The 24,690-nt window shown below is 41.7% G+C and overlaps 1 protein-coding gene across 1 annotated transcript in view; it reads right to left on the reverse strand.

Annotated features, from left to right (window-relative positions):
- Positions 1-3,807: 3,807 nt before the first annotated feature.
- Positions 3,808-24,690, reverse strand: part of LOC142382046 (transmembrane protein 132D) — a 281,279-nt gene continuing 260,396 nt past the window's right edge. Inside the window, exons 8-16 of the mRNA XM_075467490.1 lie at positions 22,714-22,777; positions 21,975-22,110; positions 21,728-21,801; positions 19,450-19,512; positions 15,134-15,262; positions 13,122-13,250; positions 12,734-13,018; positions 12,237-12,508; positions 3,808-11,418 (exon numbers count right to left, since the gene is read on the reverse strand). Coding sequence (XP_075323605.1) covers positions 10,797-11,418; positions 12,237-12,508; positions 12,734-13,018; positions 13,122-13,250; positions 15,134-15,262; positions 19,450-19,512; positions 21,728-21,801; positions 21,975-22,110; positions 22,714-22,777 — 1,774 coding nt within the window. The 3' untranslated portion in view covers positions 3,808-10,796. The remainder of the gene's footprint in view (positions 11,419-12,236; positions 12,509-12,733; positions 13,019-13,121; positions 13,251-15,133; positions 15,263-19,449; positions 19,513-21,727; positions 21,802-21,974; positions 22,111-22,713; positions 22,778-24,690) is intronic.

Below are 24,690 nucleotides of genomic sequence, written 5' to 3' on the forward strand. Positions count from 1 at the left end.
GTAGCAACATAAGACATGAATTTTCAGGTTATTCACACATTTAGCTAGTCAATGTTCTTTCTTTATTTTAACAGTCGTCTCCAACTGTCTTCACAACGAGGTCAATTTGCCACTTGCAGTTCTGGTCCATTTGAACCACAGGGGTCAGATTTGGACCAGCTGTTTTCCTCTTTTTAGACAGCAGACCACTAACATCAGTTGTTTCTAACCGTTTTCATGTCTCACAATGAATCAACGCTTACTTGCTAGCAACAACACAACAGCATCAATTAAAACAAACACTCTTACACATCACCCAAAAAGCATGGTGTTCAATAAACATGGACAGCAAAGAATTAACAGAAAGAATAGTTGATTTTTCCTGTGGACATTTTAAAGTGTGGAGTTCTTTATGTGTTGAATAAGTTCACCTGTTTTCAACCATTCAGATGTCTCACTCCCTTTCATCTGAAGGGAAAACATTTGTTTGATGATACAAATAACAGTACTAAATTTTAATTGAAAAAGTTTTTATAATCTGTTTCATTACAACGCAAAAACTAAAAACACCACACTCATACGTTTTGCACTAGCAGAGCTGTGACTCTGCTTGAACTTTCTGGTTCCCTCCAGCTAGAGAAATCTGTTGTTACAGAAGTGGCTATGGAAGTTGTTTAGATAAAGTGTTGAGCTTACCATGGTTTTAGGGCAATGTGAGGCCTGAAAAACCAATCTTAGCTAATATTAAACTAAACAGGTCGACATTTATACATTTTCTAAATTACTTTCCTCTTTAAAGCGACTTTAATGTTAGTGGTAAATGCTAGCTTGTAATCTTCAAAGTATACCCCGAGGGATGCACTTTGAAGCAAGTTTGATGGGCTTAGTGAGGTGTGTCAAGAGTAAAACAAGTCTCACAAAGGTGACTCGCCCTTTACACCAATAATTTAGATGATTTATGTGGTACACTTCATCAAAAAAAAGGTTGTATTTAGAATGTCAGATTTGCTTTAGTTGATAAAGGTGCAATCATGTTTCTTCTTATTATTCCCCTTAATATTCCTATTCTTTTTCTTCTTCGCAAATCTGCTAAACCAAACCAGGGGTCTATACTAACCAGCAGGTTCACCACATCCAGGATATCTGTAGGTGATCTGGCTTAACTAACTCTAACAACAGAGGTCTCGCTATATGGTATCACAATGCTGGTTTCAGCTTGGTAAGTCAACCCAGATTTTCGGACTGCATTTACATGTGGTCATGGTCATCAGATCACCAATCACAACTATATACATCCCTGGCAAGCTACTGTTACCAATCAGGAAGGAAAGATGCAATAAAGAAAAAAAAGCAGCCTTTGAGAATGTTTGAATTAGTTTGATCATTACATCACTGTATTTCATTAAATTAATGCACTGCAGGCATTTTCATGAAGCACGAAGGAAGCTTCAGTCTTAGTCTGTCAGATACATTACTGGCTGTTTAAGTTGCTATTTGTACCTAGTAACAAACAAAATAAGTCAGTGGGATTATTGTAAATATCTAAGTGTAACTGGTCTTGACATGAAGAGAGACGGTGTCAAGAGTATCTTTTATATTTTCTCTTTCTAAGAGAATTGATTGGTTCAGAGGTAAACACTGAACAAAAATCTTGAGCTGAACCTGGGTTTACCTTGCTTAGACACTTTTTCTGCTTTGTTGTACAAGGTAAAGTTCAGCTGAAGTGCAAACATTATAAATGCTACCGAAATACATTCAGCTGCTGATGTAGAAAATGCCTATATAGTAACGCAACACTGGTATTCAGGCTAATTGGACAAGGATGAGAAAATGTATCTTTTATTTATTGCAGAAAATTCAGTAAATAATATTAATTCAGTTTGCCTTGGCTAAATTGTAAATTGATGTCCATCTATGTTTCATATGTTAGACAGTACTTAGTTTAACTGTATAAACGAAAAACAACCAGATAATCAATTGAGGGAGGTTGTATGGTGAAAAACAAGGTAAAAACCTATGGTGGAAGGTGGAACGTTTGAAGTGTAAATGTTACTGAGGGAAATCAAGTAAGTGGACACGAGTGTGCTAGTAGGAAACAGAGAGCAGCTGACGAGTGACATGCTGGAAATGAAAAAAAAGGAGAATAATTGACTCCAAATCATGAAATACAAAGATTTTCCTTGTCAGCTTTAAACGTGTTTACACGTCAAAAAACAAATGTGCAATTCTACATTTCTATGCCCACTAGACAAGGCCTTCATATCCCTTCAGTGGGATATCAAAGCAATCTGTTGCAGATGGAAGTTCTATTCCTGCTGTCGAGCTACTTCTGAATGCATCATGTCTAAACATTTAGATATGACTGTATTGGCACTCTGTCACATCCAGACAGTCAGCGGTTGAAAGGTTATTCAGCACGCTTTTGGCATCATCAAATTTACAGTGCTAGTCGCTCAGATGCTGAATTGTGTCCATATCTTACATATCTTCCCCACAGGCCCTCCTTATTATTTCATAACAACTTTGCTTAGCACATATGTACTATGGTGGGTTGTATTCCATGGAGTGCCAGAAGCACTTAAGATCAAATGTAAACCCTATCATAGATCTCTAATTTCATACTTGGGCTACAAAGCATTATCTTAATTAACTTTTAGTATAAACACTCCTCTATCATTAAGACTCCCTTTGGGCTTCCTAGTGGCAGCTCATGGAAATGTTACTGTATGTGATTAGAGCTCCAACTAAATTAACAAGGGATGTCTTGGAATCATTTCTTTGATGAGATACAGGCATCTCTTCATTCCTAAAATGTGACCATCCACCCCCTGTCCACTTTACAAGAAACTACATGCTGTTGGGGTACTTTAAACCACATGGCTCTAAATTTATTCTTGGATGAATTTATCCAGCGGTGGAGTGTAACTGCAATGTAGCCTGGTCTTATAAAATGTGAGAAGTAAGACCTCATTTTCACCATATAAAGAGGTGAAAGAATGTTGTTTTAATCTTGTGTTGGTACTAAATAAAGTGACAAGCTTCTCCTCCATTGAGATGCTCATCTCTGGTCTGTCAGAACTGCCTGATCAGTAGCCAGAGTGAGTTCCTCAGGAGGCAGAGTCAACACCAACTTACAATGCTCTAAAAACATCAGTAGATTAATTCAGGGGTGAGCGGATATAGAGGTCTATTGTTGTTTTCCCTGTGAAAAGAAGTTGTAAAACCCAACAAAGAAGTTTTTTTGCCAAATTAACTTAAACACAGACTTTAAAACCCAAATTAAACAAAAGCTTTACCAAAAATTGAAGCAGAGCTTCTCAGATGGCTCTGCATAACTGTATAGCAACACAAATTGGATGAGATGGCTGTTGGTCACTAGACAGCGACACATATTTTGTTTTGCTCATCTCAAAAATCTTAAAAGGCCAAAAGATTATATCACTAGTTTCTCCTCTCTGACACAAGGTATGCGGAGTGAAATCATACTTCTGTTTTGCAGTCCTCCGTAACACACTTGGTTGTTCTCAGTGAAAGGTACAGATATTGATCATCTGATTTGCCTCAATAAAAGCACCTCTAGAGACCTAGTCTTATATTTTTTGCAAATAGAACTAATCAGGGAAAAGCTTTTACATGTTCATAAGTTTAGTCTATACATTTAAACTCAGAAGTCTACAAAATACTAATTTTAACTCTTCTAAACCAATGTGAGACTTTAGGACACTCCTCTGCTATATATTTAAAAAGAACAGACTACCAAGACAGGAAGCAGAGTGAGTACTATTTGACTCAAACAGATGAATCAATAAAAGAAAAAGGCAGTCAGAGTTTGGTTATGGGTCTTTATTGGCCTCCATTAACCATGTTTAAACAATGACAATAGTAAAAAGAAAAGCAAATCAAATAAAAAAAAGTCCCACAAGCACATCTGCTACTTGTATGTTCAACAGCTGCCCACGTGTTTTTCCAGCTGTAACCACACAACAGCTTTGTAGAATGAAACCATTGCTTATACCTGCCTATGTGGTTGAACTCTTTACATCACAGTCAGACATACCCATGGCGCTTTTTCCTTTCTTTTTTTTTTTACTGCTTACTTGCTGAACTACTGCTCTGCACCAGCTTCACAAAAAAGGAATTATTTAGAAATGTGCTTCAAGTTTAAAAGAAATGTAATGTATTGGTTTGAAAACTAACTTTCTATCCTATTTTAACTACATTAGTTGACATAACAGTTTTACAATAAAGGCTCTACATTTGCACCATCATTACGTTTTCCACACTTATTTCCATTTGACTAAACAAGAGACACAACCTAACAAGACGATGTATAGGTTCTCACTATTCACATACTCGTCATGGGATGACGTTCAACTGCCATGTGCCACTGCATGTTGGCATCATTTACCTGCAACATCTTTCCAGCAGGCAATGGAAACACATTTCAAAATGTTTATTTTTTGTCACATATAAGAAGGACCAAAGGTGGTTGATTTTCTATTATGTTTTTTTTACATTCTTTTCACTTTACTATTTCTCATCCCATTCGCGACTCCTTAGTTTCTACTTCTACCCTCTCTCCTGTGAATGCTTAGCATCAGTGATTAAAGTTCCTATGGCATACTTTCTGTCCATGTTTTCTGGCTTATATGCAGTGTTTTAATGATGAATTATCAGTTTAAATGTCACCCGAATCTAAAAAAAGAGGTATTTGGATGTATGCAGGAGGAACTTGTTTTATCTAGTGGTCTAAAATTCTTGCTTTTTCTACAACTTTTCATCACAGTGAGTGTAAGGCAAGATTTCCTTTTGGCGGTGCATGTCCATGGTAGCTAGAGTGTACACGTTATCCACCACTAGCATTTTAAAAGCTTAAATTTGCCATAAAATGGAAAAGTCATTCTTTGTTTTTGCTTCAAAGATCTCTTTGACTAAATTCATTTTTGGATGTGAGGGCAAGTTGACCCTTTTCAGCTTTCTCAAAGCTGTTTATGAACAAGAATCAATGCAATTCCGGGCTTTGCAGGGAAACTGAAGCTAAAAGTCAAGCTGTTAAAACACTAAAATGGCACAAATCTGAGCCTCAAGTGGTGCGTGAAACTGCTTCAAATGTCTGCTGTGGTGACATTAGACATATGACTGGAAATGTGACTCAAACATCATGGTAACACTGAGTGAAAAGGGAGCTAAGAAGGATTATGGTACTTTGTGTTTTATAAATTTATACACAATACAAAGGAACTTGTCCATTTGTTGCTTCTACAACTGCTCAGAAACACAGAGTTACTCACCCAGGCAAATGCACAATTGCAGGTATTTACCATATTTAACATACATAGATCCCCTGCTGTAATCTTCATGGTGACGGTTGGTCATGCTGCTCATTTTGATATTTGGGATCCAACTCTGGCACAAACCCGTTCAACTGGATCTAGTGTCGTCATTGCTTGAAAATGTAGTTACTCAACGCGTTATCTTGTTTAGGTTATGTCTTAGCCGTAGTATTGTGTGTTCACAAGTCACCATCATCTTACACTTTAGGCAGGTCTTCTTGTTCTCAGCAGAAAGCTTTACCCAGAGAAAGTTCTCCCTCATTCTGAACTAATTAGAAACTATATGGAATTATGGGGGTGCACAAAGCTACTGTGGAGGTACACACGATTAAGAATTAGATGACTAGAAATGATCATGCCAAATCCACTTTAAAAGGAAATGGTCAGGGTCAAAATTGAAATATATGGTTTGGCTGATATGGAAACAGATGGATAGGGTCACAAAGTACACATTCTTATAAATTACTCATTTTGATACTCATTGGTCATAGGTCCTAGTGATATGTTGCCATTTCACTATTTTTACCATTGGATTGTGACACTTTGTTTTAGACAAATGGATAAAAATGTACCAGTTCAATTTTTACTGATGAGACTAGGTTGAAAATGATCTAATCTATGGTAGCTTAATCATTTCACTGGAGAGTACACCTACAGTGTCTGAGGACTCAAGACACTGAAGACTGCAATCAACACCCCTATTATTTTTACTGTCAGAAAAATGAGGCAGCTTCATAACTGCATACCTTCTGCGGATACTTAAGGGCTAACAAGGATGTATAACAAGACTAAGTGACAACATGTAATATTGCCAATTCCTCCCGCTCCAGGGCACGAGTCTCACAAGTTAAAAATGTATATTTAAATAAAAGAACTAATGTAAATTGGTTTAATATGACTGTAGTTCTTTAGAAGATGGAGTCCCCGAAGATATAAGCCATCCATTTGTATCAAGGTTTGAATGGATTTTACTGGTAGAACCAAGTTAGCATGTATTCGTCTATATAACTCAGAAATCCTCAACATTATGTAAAATTTCAGTCGCAAGATAATACAATTGCAAAGATAACGAAGAAGCCAGACTTTTCAAAACAATCTTTCTTCCTTCCCACTCGGAAACTGTGTCCAAGTTCAGCAGTAGTTTAGTAAGCAAGCAGTAATGTGCCTCACTGACATTTGTAGCTACATACAGTAGATCTGCCCTTCTTGTGGGTTAAAATAAAAGCTCAAACAACTTCAAACTAATTTCTGAAAAATATCCATTTATATATTTTTTTCATTTTACATCCAAACAACTTTAGAAATAAAAACAGGTTGAACTGGTGCACAAGGCTGTAAAGTGTGATTGAACTCACAGCATGTTGAGAGTCCAAACGTTTCTCATCTGAGAGCATTGCTACACTTATATCTTAAGCAACTAACTCAGACCCATTCAACTATTCCTTTTGATCACAGCAGACCCGCAACTACATAAGAGTCGGCAAAATACAGTAATGTGTCCAGAACATATAATATAGTAATCAGTAAGAGTATCTATTGCTTTGGTGGAGGCTACTCAGCCCATTTTTTGTTCCTCCATTTGGAGTCAACTCAGGTCTATCCTAGTGTATTTATTTCCACAATTCTTGCTGTTTCAGATCCATTAATTTGGATTTGGATTTTATGTATAATATTATACGGTTTCTTGATTGAGAAATGATTAAAAATAGAGATGCTCAGCGTCTCTGATAATACAAATTTTACCTTGGTATTTCCTAGAACAAGTCCACTGATAAACATCTTAAGTTTTGGTTTGGTTTTTCATTGTGAAATGGACCTCTCAGAGTCACCATTCCCAAGCAAATTTAGGTGTAATGCATTGACGGATGGCCTCCGTTCTTACACGAAGGCAAACTGATTCCTACCCTGTACAAAGACAATAATTAATTCAATACTTGAAACAAAGACAGGAACATATTTAGAAAAAGAACCAGTGAGATCACTTTCACATTGTGTTGGTAAATAGCATTCTGTACCATATTCACACTGTAAAATGTACAAAATATCACCATGTTGTTGGGTAGTGACCTGCAATCTTATTCACAAGCACTTTGAAGCATGTTTATTTATTTACAACATACAGTGTACTCTGAAACAGTAACACATTTATAAATAAATATTGCAGTCTTAACAATCTTACAGTTCTCCTCTATTACTGTCGGTTCATCATGACTCGTCACCTGAGCTAACGAAGGTGAGGCAACCTCTGCCTGATCTGTCTCCTTCTTTTAACTTATTCTTTTACTGTGTGCTATCATTCACCAGCAGGGGTCCGTTTCACGTAGCAGGTTCAACCAACTCTGAGTCTATTCCTGATCTCTGAGTTGATCTACTCTGAGATAGAAAACTCTGAGTTTTCGGTTCCAGAAACGCTGATTTGAGTGAGGTTAATCAACTCTGAGTAAGTTCACCTTGAGTTTAGCGCGTGCACCACAACTTTAAAAAGCCAGCATCAACGGAGCCCCGATTCGACGAGTCACCTTGGCAACGGGGAAGAGGAGGGGCTACGTTTTTCACCAACCTCGAATTGGAAATCTTAATGCGCTCATACGGCGAGTTTCAATACGTTTTTAGAAATAAGTGCAACACCGCTGCAGCAACAAAAGTGTAAGTTTAAATGTAGTCCTTTGCAATCACAATAATATTACAGGGAAACTGCTTGAATGGTAGCCCATTCATTTATTTCATTTAGGTGCAATCCCGCAGGGGAGAAGCGCTCTTGGCAGCAGTTTAAGATGAAATATAAAAATATTGTTCAAACAGGTGAGACCTCGGCATGGAGGTACCTCATTTTGATCATGTTTTACACTGTAAAATAAATATTAAGTGGCTATTTGACTGTGCAGTTATTTTATTCCCAACATAATGCTGTTTTCACACACATAAACTATGTCTTCTCATCTATATCATCCATCCATCCATTATCTATACACCGCTGAATCCGTCAGTCGGGTCGCGGGGGGGCTGGAGCCTATCCCAGCGGTCAATGGGCAAGAGGCGGGGTACACCCTGGACAGGCCGCCAGTCCATCACAGGGCCACATAGAGACAAACGAGACAAACAACCATACACACTCACAGTCACTCAGAAGGACAATTTAGAGTCATCATCTATATCATGTTCTGTTAAATAATTAAGCCTATTTAAACTAACACAGATTTCTACTGAGCCAACAGAAAGAAGGCAGATGCCCATAAAACGGGTGGTGGCCACCACCTCTAACGGGAGGGCAGTGGCTGAGGGAATCCACCCCCAAGACACGAGTGCCTTTATAAAATATAATAGGCCTATTTATGTCTTTTTTAAGCCTATTCATACAAATATTTATTTGTCTTTTATGTCTTTTTTTTCTTTTGTCCCAACACATTCTGATGGTGCCGCTCAAAAAGATAATTGTCTGTAAATGCAAAAATCTATGCGCGGTCTGACCATCTCCGACGAATATTTATTTCTCTGCGCAATAATGCTGCACCTTCATCCACGGGATCATTGTCAAAAGGACATGTTCGTGAAAAAAGTTGCCTCCAACTGTATCTAATGGACTTATAGAAGTAGAAGAACTCGCTCTGCTAAATGAATGAATGAGGAAATCAAATGGCGTGTGTGGCTGAAAGAGGGCGGAGACAGAAAGAAACTCAAGGTTTCTTGAATAAAACCTGGTCCCGACCAGGTTAGGTTCAGAGAGTCTGTTACTCCGGTAACTGACCGTGAGGTTAAGTTACCTCTCTTTGTGAAACAGGCTAGAGTTACCCCTCTTTCTCGGGGTTGAGTTACCTCCCTTTGTGAAACGGAAAACTCAGGGTTTCCCTCATTTCAGGGTTAACCTACTCAGAGTTTTCACTAAACCTGCTACGTGAAACGGACCTCTGGTCTATTGATTCCTGTCTTTTCTTTCCTTCCTCACCCTCTCAAATGTCAATTTAAATAAATAGATACAGTATCTAAGAGAAATAAAAAGAACCATATATTCCTAAACTCTTAATAAATCTCTAAAATAAAAAGCTACAATTGAATATCTTCCTAAATTTAAAAAAAAACAAAAAAAAAGGAGAAACATAATAAACTTATTTATCAAAAAGTACAAACAAAGGGAAAAATATATTTATAATAACGTTCACCATGACGTCTTGACTTTGTTAATGTCCCATGAACCCAGACATATTTGTCAGATAATCAGTCTATTTTCACTTATTTTGTAATATCATTTCCTGTTAGTTCCTTGTACATCACTGAATGTACTCCTGGCTGTTTTGTTGCCTATTTGTTACATTGTTTTAATCATCATTATTAAGTGTTCAGTCGAGCTTTGCAAAGCCCAAGCTACTTCCTTTTTCATTTGAGGCACCTCAGTCAGTACCTCTTTAGTTTCCAGACAGCTTTCCGCAGGATTTCACTGTGTGTTCTAGTTCACAAAGCTCTTAATACTGTTCAATCCCAGACAAGGAGGGAGGCAAGGGGCTGTCAGGATTGGTTCCGAATACAGGGAGACAGCAGTCAATGGCTGCAAAGTTCAGGAAACAGAAATCAAGCCTGAAAAATGGCTAATGTCCATTTCTGTTTAAAATTGTGCAAGAATAAATGCCTCTGTCTTGGATCCAAGGGAGAAACAGTCTTTTTCATGGCATGTCACTTTCAAACTCTTAACACAATTGTTTGAGAAAGGAGCATGATTGCCTAAATCTCCACAAGTGAGTATATGTAATATATATTTTTGTTACATTTCACATTTTACTTATGAGTGATACCCAAAGAAAATGGGTCACATGATCCAGTATCTATGTCAGAAAGGATGGTATCTTTGAGGTACATTTACTCCTCAGGGGCCTCGATGATTCCTTCTGTGACAATTAAGCAGACTTGGTCTATAACTGACAAGTGTATATAGTACAACTAGATCAATAATTATTTGACAGCCACAGCTGAAGTTGGCAATACCTTGTATGAGTTTTAAAAAAAAGGGCATGTGAGATCAGTACATGGTGACAGTTTCTCACCATCTTTGTTTGGATGTATAGTGGCTTAATAAAGTCTGTCAAATAACATACCCTGAATTTATAATGTGTAAAAACAGTGATTTACTGGTTTTATGAAAGTAAACATTCATAACCAAAAGCGACTAATTGATTTTTACACTAAGATTTTCTCAATAAGTAATACAAAACAAACTTTTAATATTACTTATAGATTGCTACCATTACTTTTAGTGTGAGCTAGTGATGACTTAATGCTTTTCATCGCTTAAGAGGAGCTCAAAATAAGCATCCCCTGCACGATCTGCTCAATGATCTTCCGAAATTTTGACCACCTTTTCTTGTGTTACTCCTCTCTTACTCCTTCCATTCTCCCTCCATTAATCCATTGCAAAGGCATTACAGGTGAATTGTACTCATTGTCCATCCTCCCTCCCGCACTCATCTTCTGCCTCTCAGTCTCTTTCCCCATCAGTCACAGATTGTCTTGTAGCCTCTCCATGTAGGTTCTGATTTCGGACTGACCCAGGTCCATATCCTGGCACACCCACTTGATGTCATCCTCATTCCCATTGGTCATCAGAACTGAGGAGTTGGTGTACGGGCCACCCCCACCTGAATTATCATTGGGCAGAACAGTGGCAAAAGAGGTGAATTTGACACGTTTGCGTTTGGCAACTGCAACTGCAGCCGTGGCTCGGGGTGAATTATTCAGATGCTCTGTGTTGCCAATGGCATCTTTGCCACCAGTAGTGATTGCTGAAAGGCACTGATGTGGTTCTGGAACAGATCTCGGCAAGGTTTGTCCATGGGTGATGCCCCTGTGTCCACCTGTGCCACCACTCCTACTAATAGTCCCCATACCTGTGCCCACACCCATCACCAAAGTGTTGCCTGCCCCATTAAGTAGGTACTTGTTCTCCTCGTATCCTCCTTCATTCCGGTCAATGATGGTGGTGCATTCGTCAGGTATCACGCCCTGGCATTGGTCAGAGTGGTCAGCTAAAAGGTCAGCCTCATTTCCGAGCCACACCCAGTCATGGGCATGGTTCATGTTGCCTCCAGCCTCTAGCACGGGGACCTGCTTGTGACGGTATCTGCAGACGAAAAAAAGCAAGTTAATCTGCAATGTGGGTAAAATTTTGAATAAATCAGATAAAAAACCTGTTTCTTTTTTTTAAATAAACAATAATAAAAAAGTAAGATTTAATGGCATAACTGCAGAAAAAAAACAAAGTGGATAAAGGCGTCTCCTTTTACAATATTTTCAAACTTAGGTTGCTTTAAAGCAATGCTATGTAACATTTCTACCTTAAAATAACAGTTTGAAAAAAATTGTGCGGCTAGAATGAGTTTTAATATTACGATTGGCCTGTCTCCTATGCCCTTCGGGGGTCTGAGTTGGAAAAACTGCGCTATGTAACTTTGCTGGAGCGGCCCGGGAGCTGAGCGGAAGTACTTCGACTTGTTTTCTGGCACACCTACCGCAAAAACAAATAGACCCCTCTCACGCTCCCAGGTATAAGGCTAAGCTAACGCAACATTGTCAGTACGATCATCATGGCAGAGGCACCGAAGAAATAGAAGAAGACGTTGACTGATGAAGCAAGGAAGAGAAAGAGATTTACGACAGTGTCTTAACCGTACATTACCTCCAAGCCTGTAGGGGGAGCTCCATAATGGGCTTTTTGAGAAGTTACATAGAATTGCTTTAAATCACCTCTGCTCGTAACCAGTTAACTGCAATATACACAGCTTATATCTGGACCAAAATGATAAGTTATCAGGTGTTTGAGACGGTGATCTGCACAGAGATTTTATCCGCTGTGATTTCGCAGGTAGGGATGTTTTACTATTTAATCTTTGATTAATCAGTTTGAATGCTGAAATCAACATAGTCTTTATACTGTATTACCTGAAAGCAAAACTGACACAGTTGATTAGGAAAACCAGTATTGCCAGACAGAATACTCCCAGAAGTGCATACATCCCGATCTCAAGGTCTGACAAGCCTCTAGTGGTTTGGCTCAGCTCACTGTTTCCTGTCCCTGGAACCTCCACCTGAACGGGGTAGCTGCTGTCCCCTGCTTGGCTGGGACCACTGCCTCGGCTGCTGCTGCTGCCACCGTTTGCTGCTTTGCCACCTGAAGCACGATGGGTTACTGTGCTCTTGGTTGTTGTGCTAACCTGATTAAAAGAGATAACACAAGCCTGTGGTTCAGTTTTATTCAGAAAAAGTTTTTGTATATTTATGTGGATCAATTCAAATACTGCATTCTGTAGTTCTTTCACATGTTGTCTGTAGAAACTTTTAGATTTGACTGAGCTCTCAAATCTGGAAGTGTTATTGTAGTTCTCTTGATAAAGGAGAGGAATGAGGTTAAACCTAAATATTCTGAATAGTACTCCCACCTTCCTCATAGCCCCTTCCTCTCTGTCCACTGCTGCACTGCTGGCCTTCCACTCGCCTCCGTCTTTTGTCCTTTGCTCATTTGTGCTGTTGTCCAACACTCCGCCATCCTCGTGTCCACCTCTCTCCTCGGGCTTTGCTCCGAACTTAACGACAACATTACCAACTCCAGCGGCCAGTACACTCTTCCTTTTGGACTTTTGGCACGTCTCAGATATGACCATCTCGACACGAACCAGTGACCCCTGTCCATCACCCTCCGCAACAATTATTGGCCAGTGCTGCTCCTAATTGATAGAAACAATTGACATGTTATGCCTGGTGCAAAAATGCCCACAATATTACATGGTAAAACTGCCATGAATATTTCCAAAAAAGTGGCGTTTTAACCTGATTGGTTATGGAGATGACACTTTCATCCATTGAGACAGCTGAGAGGAGGAAGTCTTTGGGATCGTAGATATCCAGAGGTGTCAGTGAGCCATCACTGTACTGGATCCATGCACTGAACATGGCCTCCTGAATCAAAGAAAAAGAAAAACAGAATGATTACAATTCCAGGGTCCACAGAGAGCATACCTCAGCATCACACATTAATGACATTTTAGCCATAGACTAAGGTGACCTTTTTGTGTCATGGAGCGCAATTAATCCCATTCTGCAGCTGAGAAATGTCACTATTTCATGAGCTACAAACTTTATATGGCAGTAACTTTGCTAATTTGGGCCAAAGTATATCATACCAAGGTATATCATATCACACCATAAATGCTTATTTATTTGTATGGGAACTGTTTAATCACATCTATATGATCAAATAAGGACTAATCTAAAAGATAATACTTGATATCTATTGTTACTAGGGATGTACAAATATATTGGCCTTACATCGGTAAGGGCTATTATTCAGCTTGTTGGCTGCAACTGGCCTTGCAGCAAACAGGGTGACATCAACCAGTGGCATTGGCCCATGTTTATCTGGTGTGTGCTTGGCTATGTTGCATTGACTTTGTTCTGGAACTTTCAAGATTTATTTAGATTCAATTTTAATAGGCATACAAAAAAAATGTTTTGGCTATGTTAGCAATGAAAAATCCTTAGTGTTGGTTGTGCTTCAACAGTCTGAAAAGTCTTCTGACAAAGTTATTTATTCATTCATTTCAATATGTATATAAAGGAGAAATATATATATATATATATATATATCTTAAGAATGCTACTTTGATTCTGTCACACTGCTCTCATCATTGTTGTATTCAGATGCACCACAAAATTGTTTTCCATCAAAAAGACTCTAAATCTATTCTAGAAAGACTGCTCAGCAACAGAGAGGCCATTTTAGCCACTGGCTGTTGAGAAAGATGAAAATTTTGACTCTTCTTCTCTTTATAAGATATTAAAAGTGTCTTCCATGGGTCATTTTTGGGGCTACAGAAAAGAAAGATAATGACAAGGATGTTTTGCTTTATTTGGTGAAAAGAGCAGATTTCAAAACTCCCAACCTACTGGCCTATTGAAATGGTAGCATTTATTATTCTTATTCTTGTACCAAATGAATTTCTTATTTGGGGAATGTGGCAAATTGGCTCCACAGCGCCCCCTCAAATGCAGCCCCTCCGGCTACTTTCATGTTCCGGCTACTGCATATAGAACATGCCTGGACAAAGAAAAAGCCTCTCTGAGCCATTTAGGTTCAAATAATCCATTTTGGCGTTTTACACATGTTACATTTTAACAAATTACTCCTACAGATTTGATAATAGTGTACCAAAAAAAATGGCAGTACAGCCCAAGAAATTTGTGATTTAAATGTATTGAAATCTTGAGTTTTCGTCAATGGGCATAGACGTGGTGGTATCCTGGCAATATACTATACGTGGGTAGATCGATGTTCTGTTTGTTGCTTTGTGGTGTGGTGTGTGTGTATGCCTGCGTGTTTGAATTTGGTTTGAAGGCAGGAATCATGTAAAATAAATATCTGCAGATCTTTAGGTGATTCTAACTGTAGCTGTGTTGCACTATGATACAGTTCTAATTAGAAATTGATTGTGAAAGAGATAGCAGCAAGCTGATGTTCACAGCTCAAAATGACTGTTTAAGTCACATGATTACGACTCCTGGGGTATTACTACAGAGATAACCTAAGATATTGTCCATCTCTTAATCTGTGTGAGGAAGTGAGTTTTCTGTGTTTTTATGTCTGTGTTGTTTGTGAGATTTGATATCTTGTAGAAACAGCAATACCTTCATCTCTGCATGGGAGAACATGTAATACAGCAGTAATATTGGAGTAGTTAAGTGTTAGGGTTGGTATAAATCTACACTGCATGTAATGCCCATGCATATACTTGTGTGTATTTGAGTTTGGTTTGTAAATAGAAATGGTTGGAAGTATCTCATACCTGTTTAGGGGTGTGCAGCAGGTCTGTAGCTGTAGTTGTTAGCTGTATAGCCTGGTAATTTCCTGGACTTGCTGTCATACTGAGGGACAAAGATGCAACCAGCTGGACTCCCAGGTCTGTGATTGTTACCTAGACCAACACATATGTCATTGACACAGACAGTCAATGAAAGGTTTGACTTATATTTGTTTGCCATCCCTTCGGGCCTGGTAAGGACAGGCAGAGGGGATTTTTATGAAGAGATAATGATGGAGCAATGGGATTATCCTGTGCAATGGTAAATAGCAACTGTAACAGAAAGCAAATCCCTTTGTATCTTAAATGAATCATTACAAAGATAGACAGGTAATAACAAGTACGACACAATATACTAAAATAGGAAGATGTGCAAAAACAGTGGTAAATAACGCACAGTATAAATAAAATGATAGATTTTTAATTTGAATTGAAATTGAAAATAGTAAATACAAATACAGCAAATAGTAAACAATATGTACAGATTAATGTATATGCATAGTATAAAAAAAGCTAATATACAGGGTTTTAATAGCAGTCTTGATGGGAAGAACCAGTATGTACAATAACGCAGTACAATGATTTGGTTGTCTAATATAGACAACCAAATCACATTGTTTTTATTATCTTTTTGTATGAAATTGGGTGAACTCATACTGGATTGCCCAGTATCAAATGCACCTGGTAAAATCAGATTTAGCTTACACATGGGTTACCTTAATAAAAAAGTTTTAAGTGTAACTTGCTTTGGGGCACTTGTTTTTTTTTTTTATTGCATTTGCATTTGCATTTCTCCCCCTTGAGCTGTCACCTTACCGTGGTGGGGGGGTTTGCGTGCCCCAATGAGTCTGGGAGCTATGTTGTCTGGGGCTTTAAGCCCCTGGTAGGGTCACCCATGGCAAACAGATCCTAGATGAGGGACCAGACAAAGAACAGCTCACAAGACCCCTATGATGAGTGATACTTTTGGACGCCGTGTTCCCTTGCCCGGACGCGGGTCACCGGGGCCTCCCCCTGGAGCCAGGCCCAGGGGTGGGGCCCGCCGGCGAGCGCCTGGTGGCCGGGTCTGTGCCCGTGGGGCTCGGTCGGGCACAGCCCGAAGAAACGACACGGGTCCCCCTTCCTACGGGCTCACCACCCGTGGGAGGGGCCATGGGGGTCGGGTGCAATGTGAGCTGGGCGGCAGCCGAAGGCAGGGACCTTGGCGGTCTGATCCTCGGCTACTGAAGCTGGCTCTTGGGACGTGGAACGTCACCTCTCTGCTGGGGAAGGAGCCTGAGCTGGTGCGCGAGGCTGAGCGGTTCCGGCTAGATATAGTCGGACTCACCTCGACGCATGGCTTGGGCTCCGGAACCAGCCTCCTCGAGAGGGGTTGGACTCTCTTCCACTCTGGAGTTGCCCGCGGTGAGAGGCGTAAAGCAGGTGTAGGCATACTTATTGCCCCCCGGCTGTGCGCCTGTACATTGGGGTTCACCCCGGTAGACGAGAGGGTAGCCTCCCTCCGCCTTAGGGTGGGGGGACGGGTCCTGACTGTTGTTTGTGCTTATGCACCGAACGGCAGTTCAGAGTACCCACCCTTTTTGGAGTCCCTGGAGGAGGCACTAGAGAGTGCTCCTCCGGGAGACTCCCTCGTCCTGCTGGGGGACTTCAATGCTCACGTGGGCAATGACAGTGAGACCTGGAGGGGCGTGATTGGGAGGAACGGCCCCCCCGATCTGAATCAGAGTGGTGTTTTGTTGTTGGACTTCTGTGCTCGTCACGGATTGTCCATAACGAACACCATGTTCAGGCATAAGGGTGTCCATATGTGCACTTGGCACCAGGACACCCTAGGCCGCAGCTCGATGATCGACTTTGTAGTCGTATCATCGGACTTGCGGCCGTATGTCCTGGACACTCGGGTGAAGAGAGGGGCGGAGCTGTCAACTGATCACCACCTGGTGGTGAGTTGGCTCCGCTGGTGGGGGAGGAAGCCGGTCAGACCTGGCAGGCCCAAACGTATTGTGAGGGTCTGCTGGGAACGGCTGGCGGAATCCCCTGTAAGGAGGAGTTTCAACTCCCACCTCCGGCAGAGCTTCAACCATGTCCCGGGGGAGGTGGGGGACATTGAGCCCGAATGGGCCATGTTCCGTGCCTCCATTGTTGAGGCGGCCGACCGGAGCTGTGGCCGCAAGGTGGTCGGTGCCTGTCGTGGCGGCAATCCCCGAACCCGCTGGTGGACCCCAGTGGTGAGGGAGGCCGTCAAGCTGAAGAAGGAGTCCTATCGGGCCTTTTTGGCCAGTGGGACTCTGGAAGCAGCTGATGGGTACCGACAGGCCAAGCGGAACGCAGCCTCGGCGGTTGCTGAGGCAAAAACTCGGGCTTGGGAGGAGTTCGGGGAGGCCATGGAGAACGATTTCCGGATGGCCTCGAGGAGATTCTGGTCCACCATCCGGCGGCTCAGGGGGGGGAAGCGGTGCACCGTCAACACCGTGTATGGTGAGGGCGGGGCTCTGCTGACTTCAACTAGGGACGTCGTGAGTCGGTGGGGGGAGTACTTCGAGGGCCTCCTCAATCCTACCGACACGCCTTCCGATGAGGAAGCAGAGTTGGGGAGCTCGGACGTGGGACCTCCCATTTCTGGGGCTGAGGTTGCCGAGGTGGTCAAAAAACTCCTCGGTGGCAAGGCCCCGGGGGTGGATGAGGTCCGTCCTGAGTTCCTCAAGGCTCTGGATGTTGTGGGGCTGTCTTGGTTGACACGCCTCTGCAGCATCGCGTGGACATCGGGGGCAGTGCCTCTGGACTGGCAGATCGGGGTGGTGGTCCCCCTCTTTAAAAAGGGGGACCGGAGGGTGTGTTCCAACTATAGGGGGATCACACTCCTCAGCCTCCCTGGTAAGGTCTTTTCGGGGGTACTGGAGAGGAGGATCCGCCGGATAGTCGAATCTCGGATTCAGGAGGTGCAGTGTGGTTTTCGTCCTGGCCGTGGAACAGTGGACCAGCTCTTCACCCTCCGCAGGATCCTGGAGGGAGCATGGGAGTTCGCCCAACCTGTCTACATGTGTTTTGTGGACTTGGAGAAGGCGTTCGACCGTGTCCCTCGGGGACTCTTGTGGGGGGTGCTCCGGGAGTATGGAGTGCCGGACTCCTTGATATGGGCTGTTCGGTCCCTGTATGACCGGTGTCAGAGTCTGGTCCGCATTGCCGGCAGTAAGTCGGACATGTTTCCTGTGAGGGTTGGACTCCGTCAGGGCTGCCCTTTGTCACCGATTCTGTTCATAATTTTTATGGACAGAATTTCTAGGCGCAGCCAGGGCGTCGAGGGGGTCCGGTTTGGCGACCTCAGAATCGGGTCTCTGCTTTTTGCGGACGATTTGGTTCTGTTGGCGTCGTCAGGCCGTGACCTTCAGCTCTCACTGGAGCGGTTCGCAGCCGAGTGTGAAGCGGCTGGGATGACCATCAGCACCTCCAAATCTGAGACCATGGTCTTCGGCCGGAAAAGGGTGGAATGCTCTCTTCCGGTCGGGAATGAGATCCTTCCCCAAGTGGAGGAGTTCAAGTATCTCGGGGTCTTGTTCACGAGTGAGGGACGAATGGAACAGGAGATTGACAGACGGATTGGTGCGGCGTCTGCAGTGATGCGGGCTCTGCACCGGCCCGTCGTGGTGAAGAAGGAGCTGAGCCAGAAGGCGAAGCCCTCCATTTTACCGGTCAATCTATGTTCCTACCCTCACCTATGGTCACGAGCTGTGGGTAGTGACCGAAAGAACGAGATCGCGAATACAAGCGGCCGAAATGAGTTTCCTCCGCAGGGTGTCTGGGCTCTCCCTTAGAGATAGGGTGAGAAGCTCGGTCATCCGGGAGGGGCTCGGAGTAGAACCGCTGCTCCTCCGCATCGAGAGGAGTCAGATGAGGTGGCTCGGGCATCTGGTGAGAATGCCTCCTGGACGCCTCCCCGGTGAGGTGTTCCGGGCCTGTCCCACTGGGAGGAGACCCCGGGGAAGACCCAGGACACGTTGGAGAGACTATGTCTCTCGGCTGGCCTGGGAACGCCTCGGGGTCCCCCCAGAAGAGCTGGAGGAAGTGGCCGGGGACAGGGACGTCTGGGTCTCTTTGCTCAAGCTGCTGCCCCCGCGACCCGATCCCCGGACCAGCGGAAGATAATGGATGGATGGGCATTTGCATTTGTGATTATACCAGCTAAATATTGTCCCCTTGTATATCATTGATCTATGAGGGAAAAAATTAAGTATGCCACATACCAAAACTGTAAGAGAGACCTGCACTTCAGTTACAGAAAAAAAAAAAAAATGTTACAGTACCTTGTCATCCAGCACTGTCACAGTCTTCTCTGCCAGGATAGAGTCAGACAGCGGGGAAAGAACCTGCAATGTACAATCACAAAAAAATACACCGTAAAATAAAAAAGACAAATAAAAGTTTGAAAGAGTATCTGACTTTTTAAAAAAATATGTGAGGATTTGTTTAGTCTGATAATTGATGGAATTATATCTTGTGTCTCAAAATGGTCGAGAGTAATGATAATAATGAGGGCGACAAAACCTTGTGAGTAATACTTTGTCTTAGAGTGTCTTAGAGTGACACGTTTAACATACTGTGAGTGAAATAGCACAAGCTAGTTAACTCCACATTAACGCCAGCACTTGGGAGATTAGATTGAGACACAATGAAATGTAAGCTACCTTAGCAGCAAATTTGTGGTTTATTCAGAGGATGGCAAACATTGTCCTCGCTATTTAGGAAAAGATTGAAAAGGACAAGCAATGCTGGAAAGCTAGCTTTCGCTGCTATGGTGGATTTTGTTATCAGTGCTGTGAAAGTGCTGTGGGTTCATGAAAATGGTCCACTCATGCATTAAAACAAAAAGCTGCACGAAATCTGATACAAGCATACTGTCATCAGACATATGTCTAATAGCCAAGTATTGGATATATATTCGATCTAGGACCAGACACTAAGGTGGCACAGATCAGATTTGAGTGACCTCAGCCTGTTATTGTGAACAGAACACTTATGCAAGCGGACAACACAGACCTTTGGCAGATGATCGTATTGTCTGTGTAATTAAAATGCTGGTTTGGGAACGCTGGTGCTGACAGTAAAGCGCACACTAAATAATGAAAAACTTTCCTCTCAAACAAACACGTATACACAGTGTTTTCAGCTGCTGTGTCATCATTCAACTCAGTCAACAAAGTCAAGACCACAGAAGACCACAACGAACGAAAGTGGATGAAGAAAGAAGAAAGTGCGAGGAAAATGGTGAGCCTGGGAGAGTAATAAATGGAGCAGGTGTCAGAAGGGGAGAGACGATGACAAATAGGGGGCGACAGAATGGGAGAGAGGGGAGGAAGAAGGAATACGAACGAGACTGGGGTACATATGGAGAAAGGGAAGACAGACAGTGATGAAGATTAGGAGCCCTGTGATGTAGAGTATTTCTCCGCCTGGTGACATGAGGACAGACAGATCTGATTGGTGTACAAAGAAAATCTCTCAGTGAACATGTCGGAGAGTCAAACTCAATCCCCACCCCTCAGCGAGGTAACAAAATGCAATGATTGACACCTCTAGGATTGCTCTTCAAGACCGGATGAAAGGGTGAAAAAGGAGAGAGTGGACGAAAGGAGAAAAGAAAGGGAGGTGGGGAATGAAGGAAGAGGTGGGATTCAGCAGAACTGAGCAGGGAGGAAAAAATTGAAATGTCAAACTATCAAATGATAGCTGTCGACTCTCGATGGGAATGGTGGTTAAATTCTCTCTCCTGGCTTGCAAACAGAGCACAGCTGTCAATGCCATGTGCATCTGTACGATGTGTGTGCCTCTGTCCTCAGTTGTTTGGATGGTGAAACACACTCAGCTGTTTCCCAAAATCCCCCTGCATTCGCTCTGAACTCAACGCCAACCCATTTAACACATACGCAACACATTTTTAGGAGCTTACATTGCAAGTGTATCCACTCAGACTTTGACTCATTTAAAATGCATTGCATGTAACATAACCGTAAAAAAATCTCAAAGGCCATACTGTTCTGTCACAAACGTGGTGGTCTTATTTTAGCTGCGCTCTACAGTATTCCGGTAATGTAAGCAGAGGCTTATAGAGCTTTACTCTTTAACTTACAATGGCCAGCCTCATTAGAATTCAGCAAGTGCACAAATGGGTTCCAGGTGCATACGTGATCAACATCACACCGAGATGTCAGGGCCAAATCCCCAACAGTTAATTGTAGCTAATTGTGTAACAAGCCAGCATGGGAGGCTTATAGTTGCAGGAGATGAAGAGTAACATGATAGTGTTTACATCACCCAAGAGTGGCGCTTATGGCTGCAATATGAAGTGCCAAATTACACTGCGCTTGACATAATCATAAATTTTCAACTGTTTGTTTCTGTATCTGTTCTCCTAAAAGTGATGAATAGGTCGCTTGTGGAGTGTATTTTTTCAGTTTTATATGAAAGCAAATGGCCCTAGCAGAGAGATGGGAAGAAGTTGTTTAGTGATTCAGGATGACGATATCAGCCAACATAGTTTGTTGGGTCACCGGGCCACTTGTTTAGTAATAACACAATGTGTACCTGTATAGTGGTGATTCCCAGGTCCCGTCCTATCAAGATGCGTCCATCTATGAGACTGGCAATGCGAGGATCTTCTACCTGTGAAAATGTTTTGTTTTTTTGTTCGAAAATATTTTAAAATAAACAATTACAGCCTGTAATTTACTCACTTAAACTAAGAAAAAACAAATGTCGATGACATATTCATGCATATCTCAGCTGTTTCCTACAAGAGGGATTTGGTGAGAGTGCAATTCTTTTTGTGTACCTACCTTCAACTGGTCCAAAACCAAATGAGTGATATCAGCTTGCCAGTCTGTTCCCAGCATGTAGACCATCTCCCCTCCTGGGTCAGACGGTTCGGCGACAAAATGGGTAAGGACTCGCACCAAAGCATACTGGTACTGAAAGGAGAAGAGAAAGGTCCAGATTAACTTACACGCAACAATAATCAGTTTTAATCTGGCTATAGGGTCTTTTTACAAACACATTATTAAATCTGAGGGTCTACAAGGTGAGGTTTCTATGGATTAAGGCTTACTCTCCTCTGATTGGTCAGCAGCCTGTTCACAAATGGGTGAAAGGCATTTGTTTTTAAGGGTGTGCCTAATGTGTCAGTAGACAGGCATTATGCAAAAGTGTCACATGGTGATGTTTTTAAGTCCAGAACAAAAATCCTGGATTACAATTACAGCGGTTCAGCTTCAGTGTCTCTTCTGTGGGAGATGATGTCGCCCCTCAGGTGTGGGATGCAATGTTTGGGCTTTTACATGTTTAACCTTTAAGATTTAAAAAGATATGACCATTACACACTGAAGGAATAGGGAAAGCCCATAAAGCACAATATAGTCTCTTTAGCTCAAGTCAATATAAAAATTATCTACACAGTACATCCTCGGTATAAAGCGAGAAGACTCCCTTCCTCCCTATTTCGAGAATAATGACACTGAAAAAATAATCAAAGAACTTGCTTTAAAAATGCAATATGAAATCCAATCAAATAATACCTGTAGGGTGCAGCCTTTGCCCTTCCTGTCATCATCTTCATCATCCTCACTGTCTCTGGTGGGTCTGGGAGGACAAGAGATAAATGAGACGGAAAAAAACAAGAGAGGCTGTTATTATCTGGTAATTAAAGGTCTTTTTAATACTCTGCACTCCAGCAGATCTATTATATAATCTCTGCTTCGGGTTACACCTTCAGTTAAAGAAGAAAAAAACAACAATTCTGTTTCTAATCCATGAGAAACGTGTTTCTATAAACCATATCAGTACGGTGTACATTTATCAAAGGCCTGGATGAATTATTTCCTAATGTAACTAAAATGTGTCATTCTTTGGTAACAAATACTGAACAAATGAAAAGCTACGATAATTTGAAGCAAAGAAAATGTGCACTGGGCATTTTTCCATTACTTGGTTTGGAGCAAATAAACTGGGCTGTAAAGTGTTATCAGCAGGCTTCTGTATAGGATGTTACACATGACTGCAATGGACAGCGCAATAACCTCTAACCGAAAGCACAGATTTGAAGAGAAATAAAAACAAATAGTTGAAGATCCGGGCAAAAGTAAGACTAAAAGTAAAAACATTTCTTTAGCATCTTCAGCACAAGTAGGTTTTCCTGCAAAAGGGCATTAACAATGATCAGTTCCTCACGTTCAATGTTTTTACCGACTCTGCTTGGTTACAAGTGGTGTCCAGATCAACAAAAATAATTTTTGTCTCTTGTTTGTAATCTGACAGTTTAAGTTTGTACTTGGACAGGATCATTCGCTCTAAACTGAGAGAGTTGAGCAGTTTTCTTTTCTTCCTTTTGGGATTTTTACAACTGAGACAAATAAACCAATTTCCTCTTCTCTGTATCATTAATGAGTGTTTCATTTCACACTCTGTAAAACAACACTCCTACTTTTTATCATTTTGCCTGGGGTGACTTACAGGGCCCCATAAGGAAACCGAATTGGGTGTCATTGTTTTCAAAAAAGTTTTGTCTTTCCTGTCAGAACATTGTTCAATTTCCAAAAGATCTTTTTTTAGTTACCCAAAAAAGATCTGCTGCGGATGAAAGGATAAACTCTGAATACTTTAAGGATACTTTAAGGAAAACTAAAAGGATGATCATTGTGTTAAAACCTTTCAGTTCTCTGCTTTTGCTTCCTATAATTGGGGATCTTACAACCCCAAACTATGCGGCTTTCTTTCTTCTTTGCCTCCCTCTGTGTAATGTCTAGCCGATACACAGTGGACCATCTCTGCATCTTATAACTATCCCACCACCTGTGTAACCCAGGTAATATTACAAGAATTATTTTTCCATTTCCCAGTGCCCCAGTTGTACGTGTGACTGTGTGCAAGTGTGTGCTCTAATAGTTCCCTAATCTTAGGGAACATGGAGGTGTGTGGGTCTGCTCAAACTGGTTGGTGGTCATCTGAGCAGAAATTGGCAAAATTGAAAAATAGACCCTGCAGAGCAAAATGGAAAAATGGGAAACATAAGCAACACACATGCACACACTAAAAAGTACAAACAATCAAACATAGAGGCATGTAGGCAGGCATGAACTTGCAGTATTGAGAAGTGTGATTTTTTTTGTTTCGAGGTAAAGAGGCATGTTTGCTGATTGTAAGTGTGTGGGTTGCAAGTCAGTAGGTGTAAGTTTTTTATTAAAGTCTGAGCCTCAAAAACACTATGATATTATGGCAGCAAATTTCAGGTTAAGCATTTAAGCCTGTGTATCTGAAAGAGGTAATTGCTTGCCTTCTCTTATTAAAGTTCCGTTAAGATGATTTATTTTGATGATGTGTACTGTGTAAAGTTTACAGCTGCAGAGGCATATATAAGAGATGATTAAACATCATACTGAGGAGGAATTTAAAGTAAAGAAATAACAGCTGACATAAAGCAAACAAAAATAAAAAAGTCTAGCAGAGCCCGAACACAGCTCAAGGCTCAACAATCCTCAAAATTGTTCATTTTCTGA

Source organism: Odontesthes bonariensis, chromosome 6, assembly GCF_027942865.1.
Source record: "Odontesthes bonariensis isolate fOdoBon6 chromosome 6, fOdoBon6.hap1, whole genome shotgun sequence".
Taxonomy (NCBI): Eukaryota; Metazoa; Chordata; class Actinopteri; order Atheriniformes; family Atherinopsidae; genus Odontesthes; species Odontesthes bonariensis.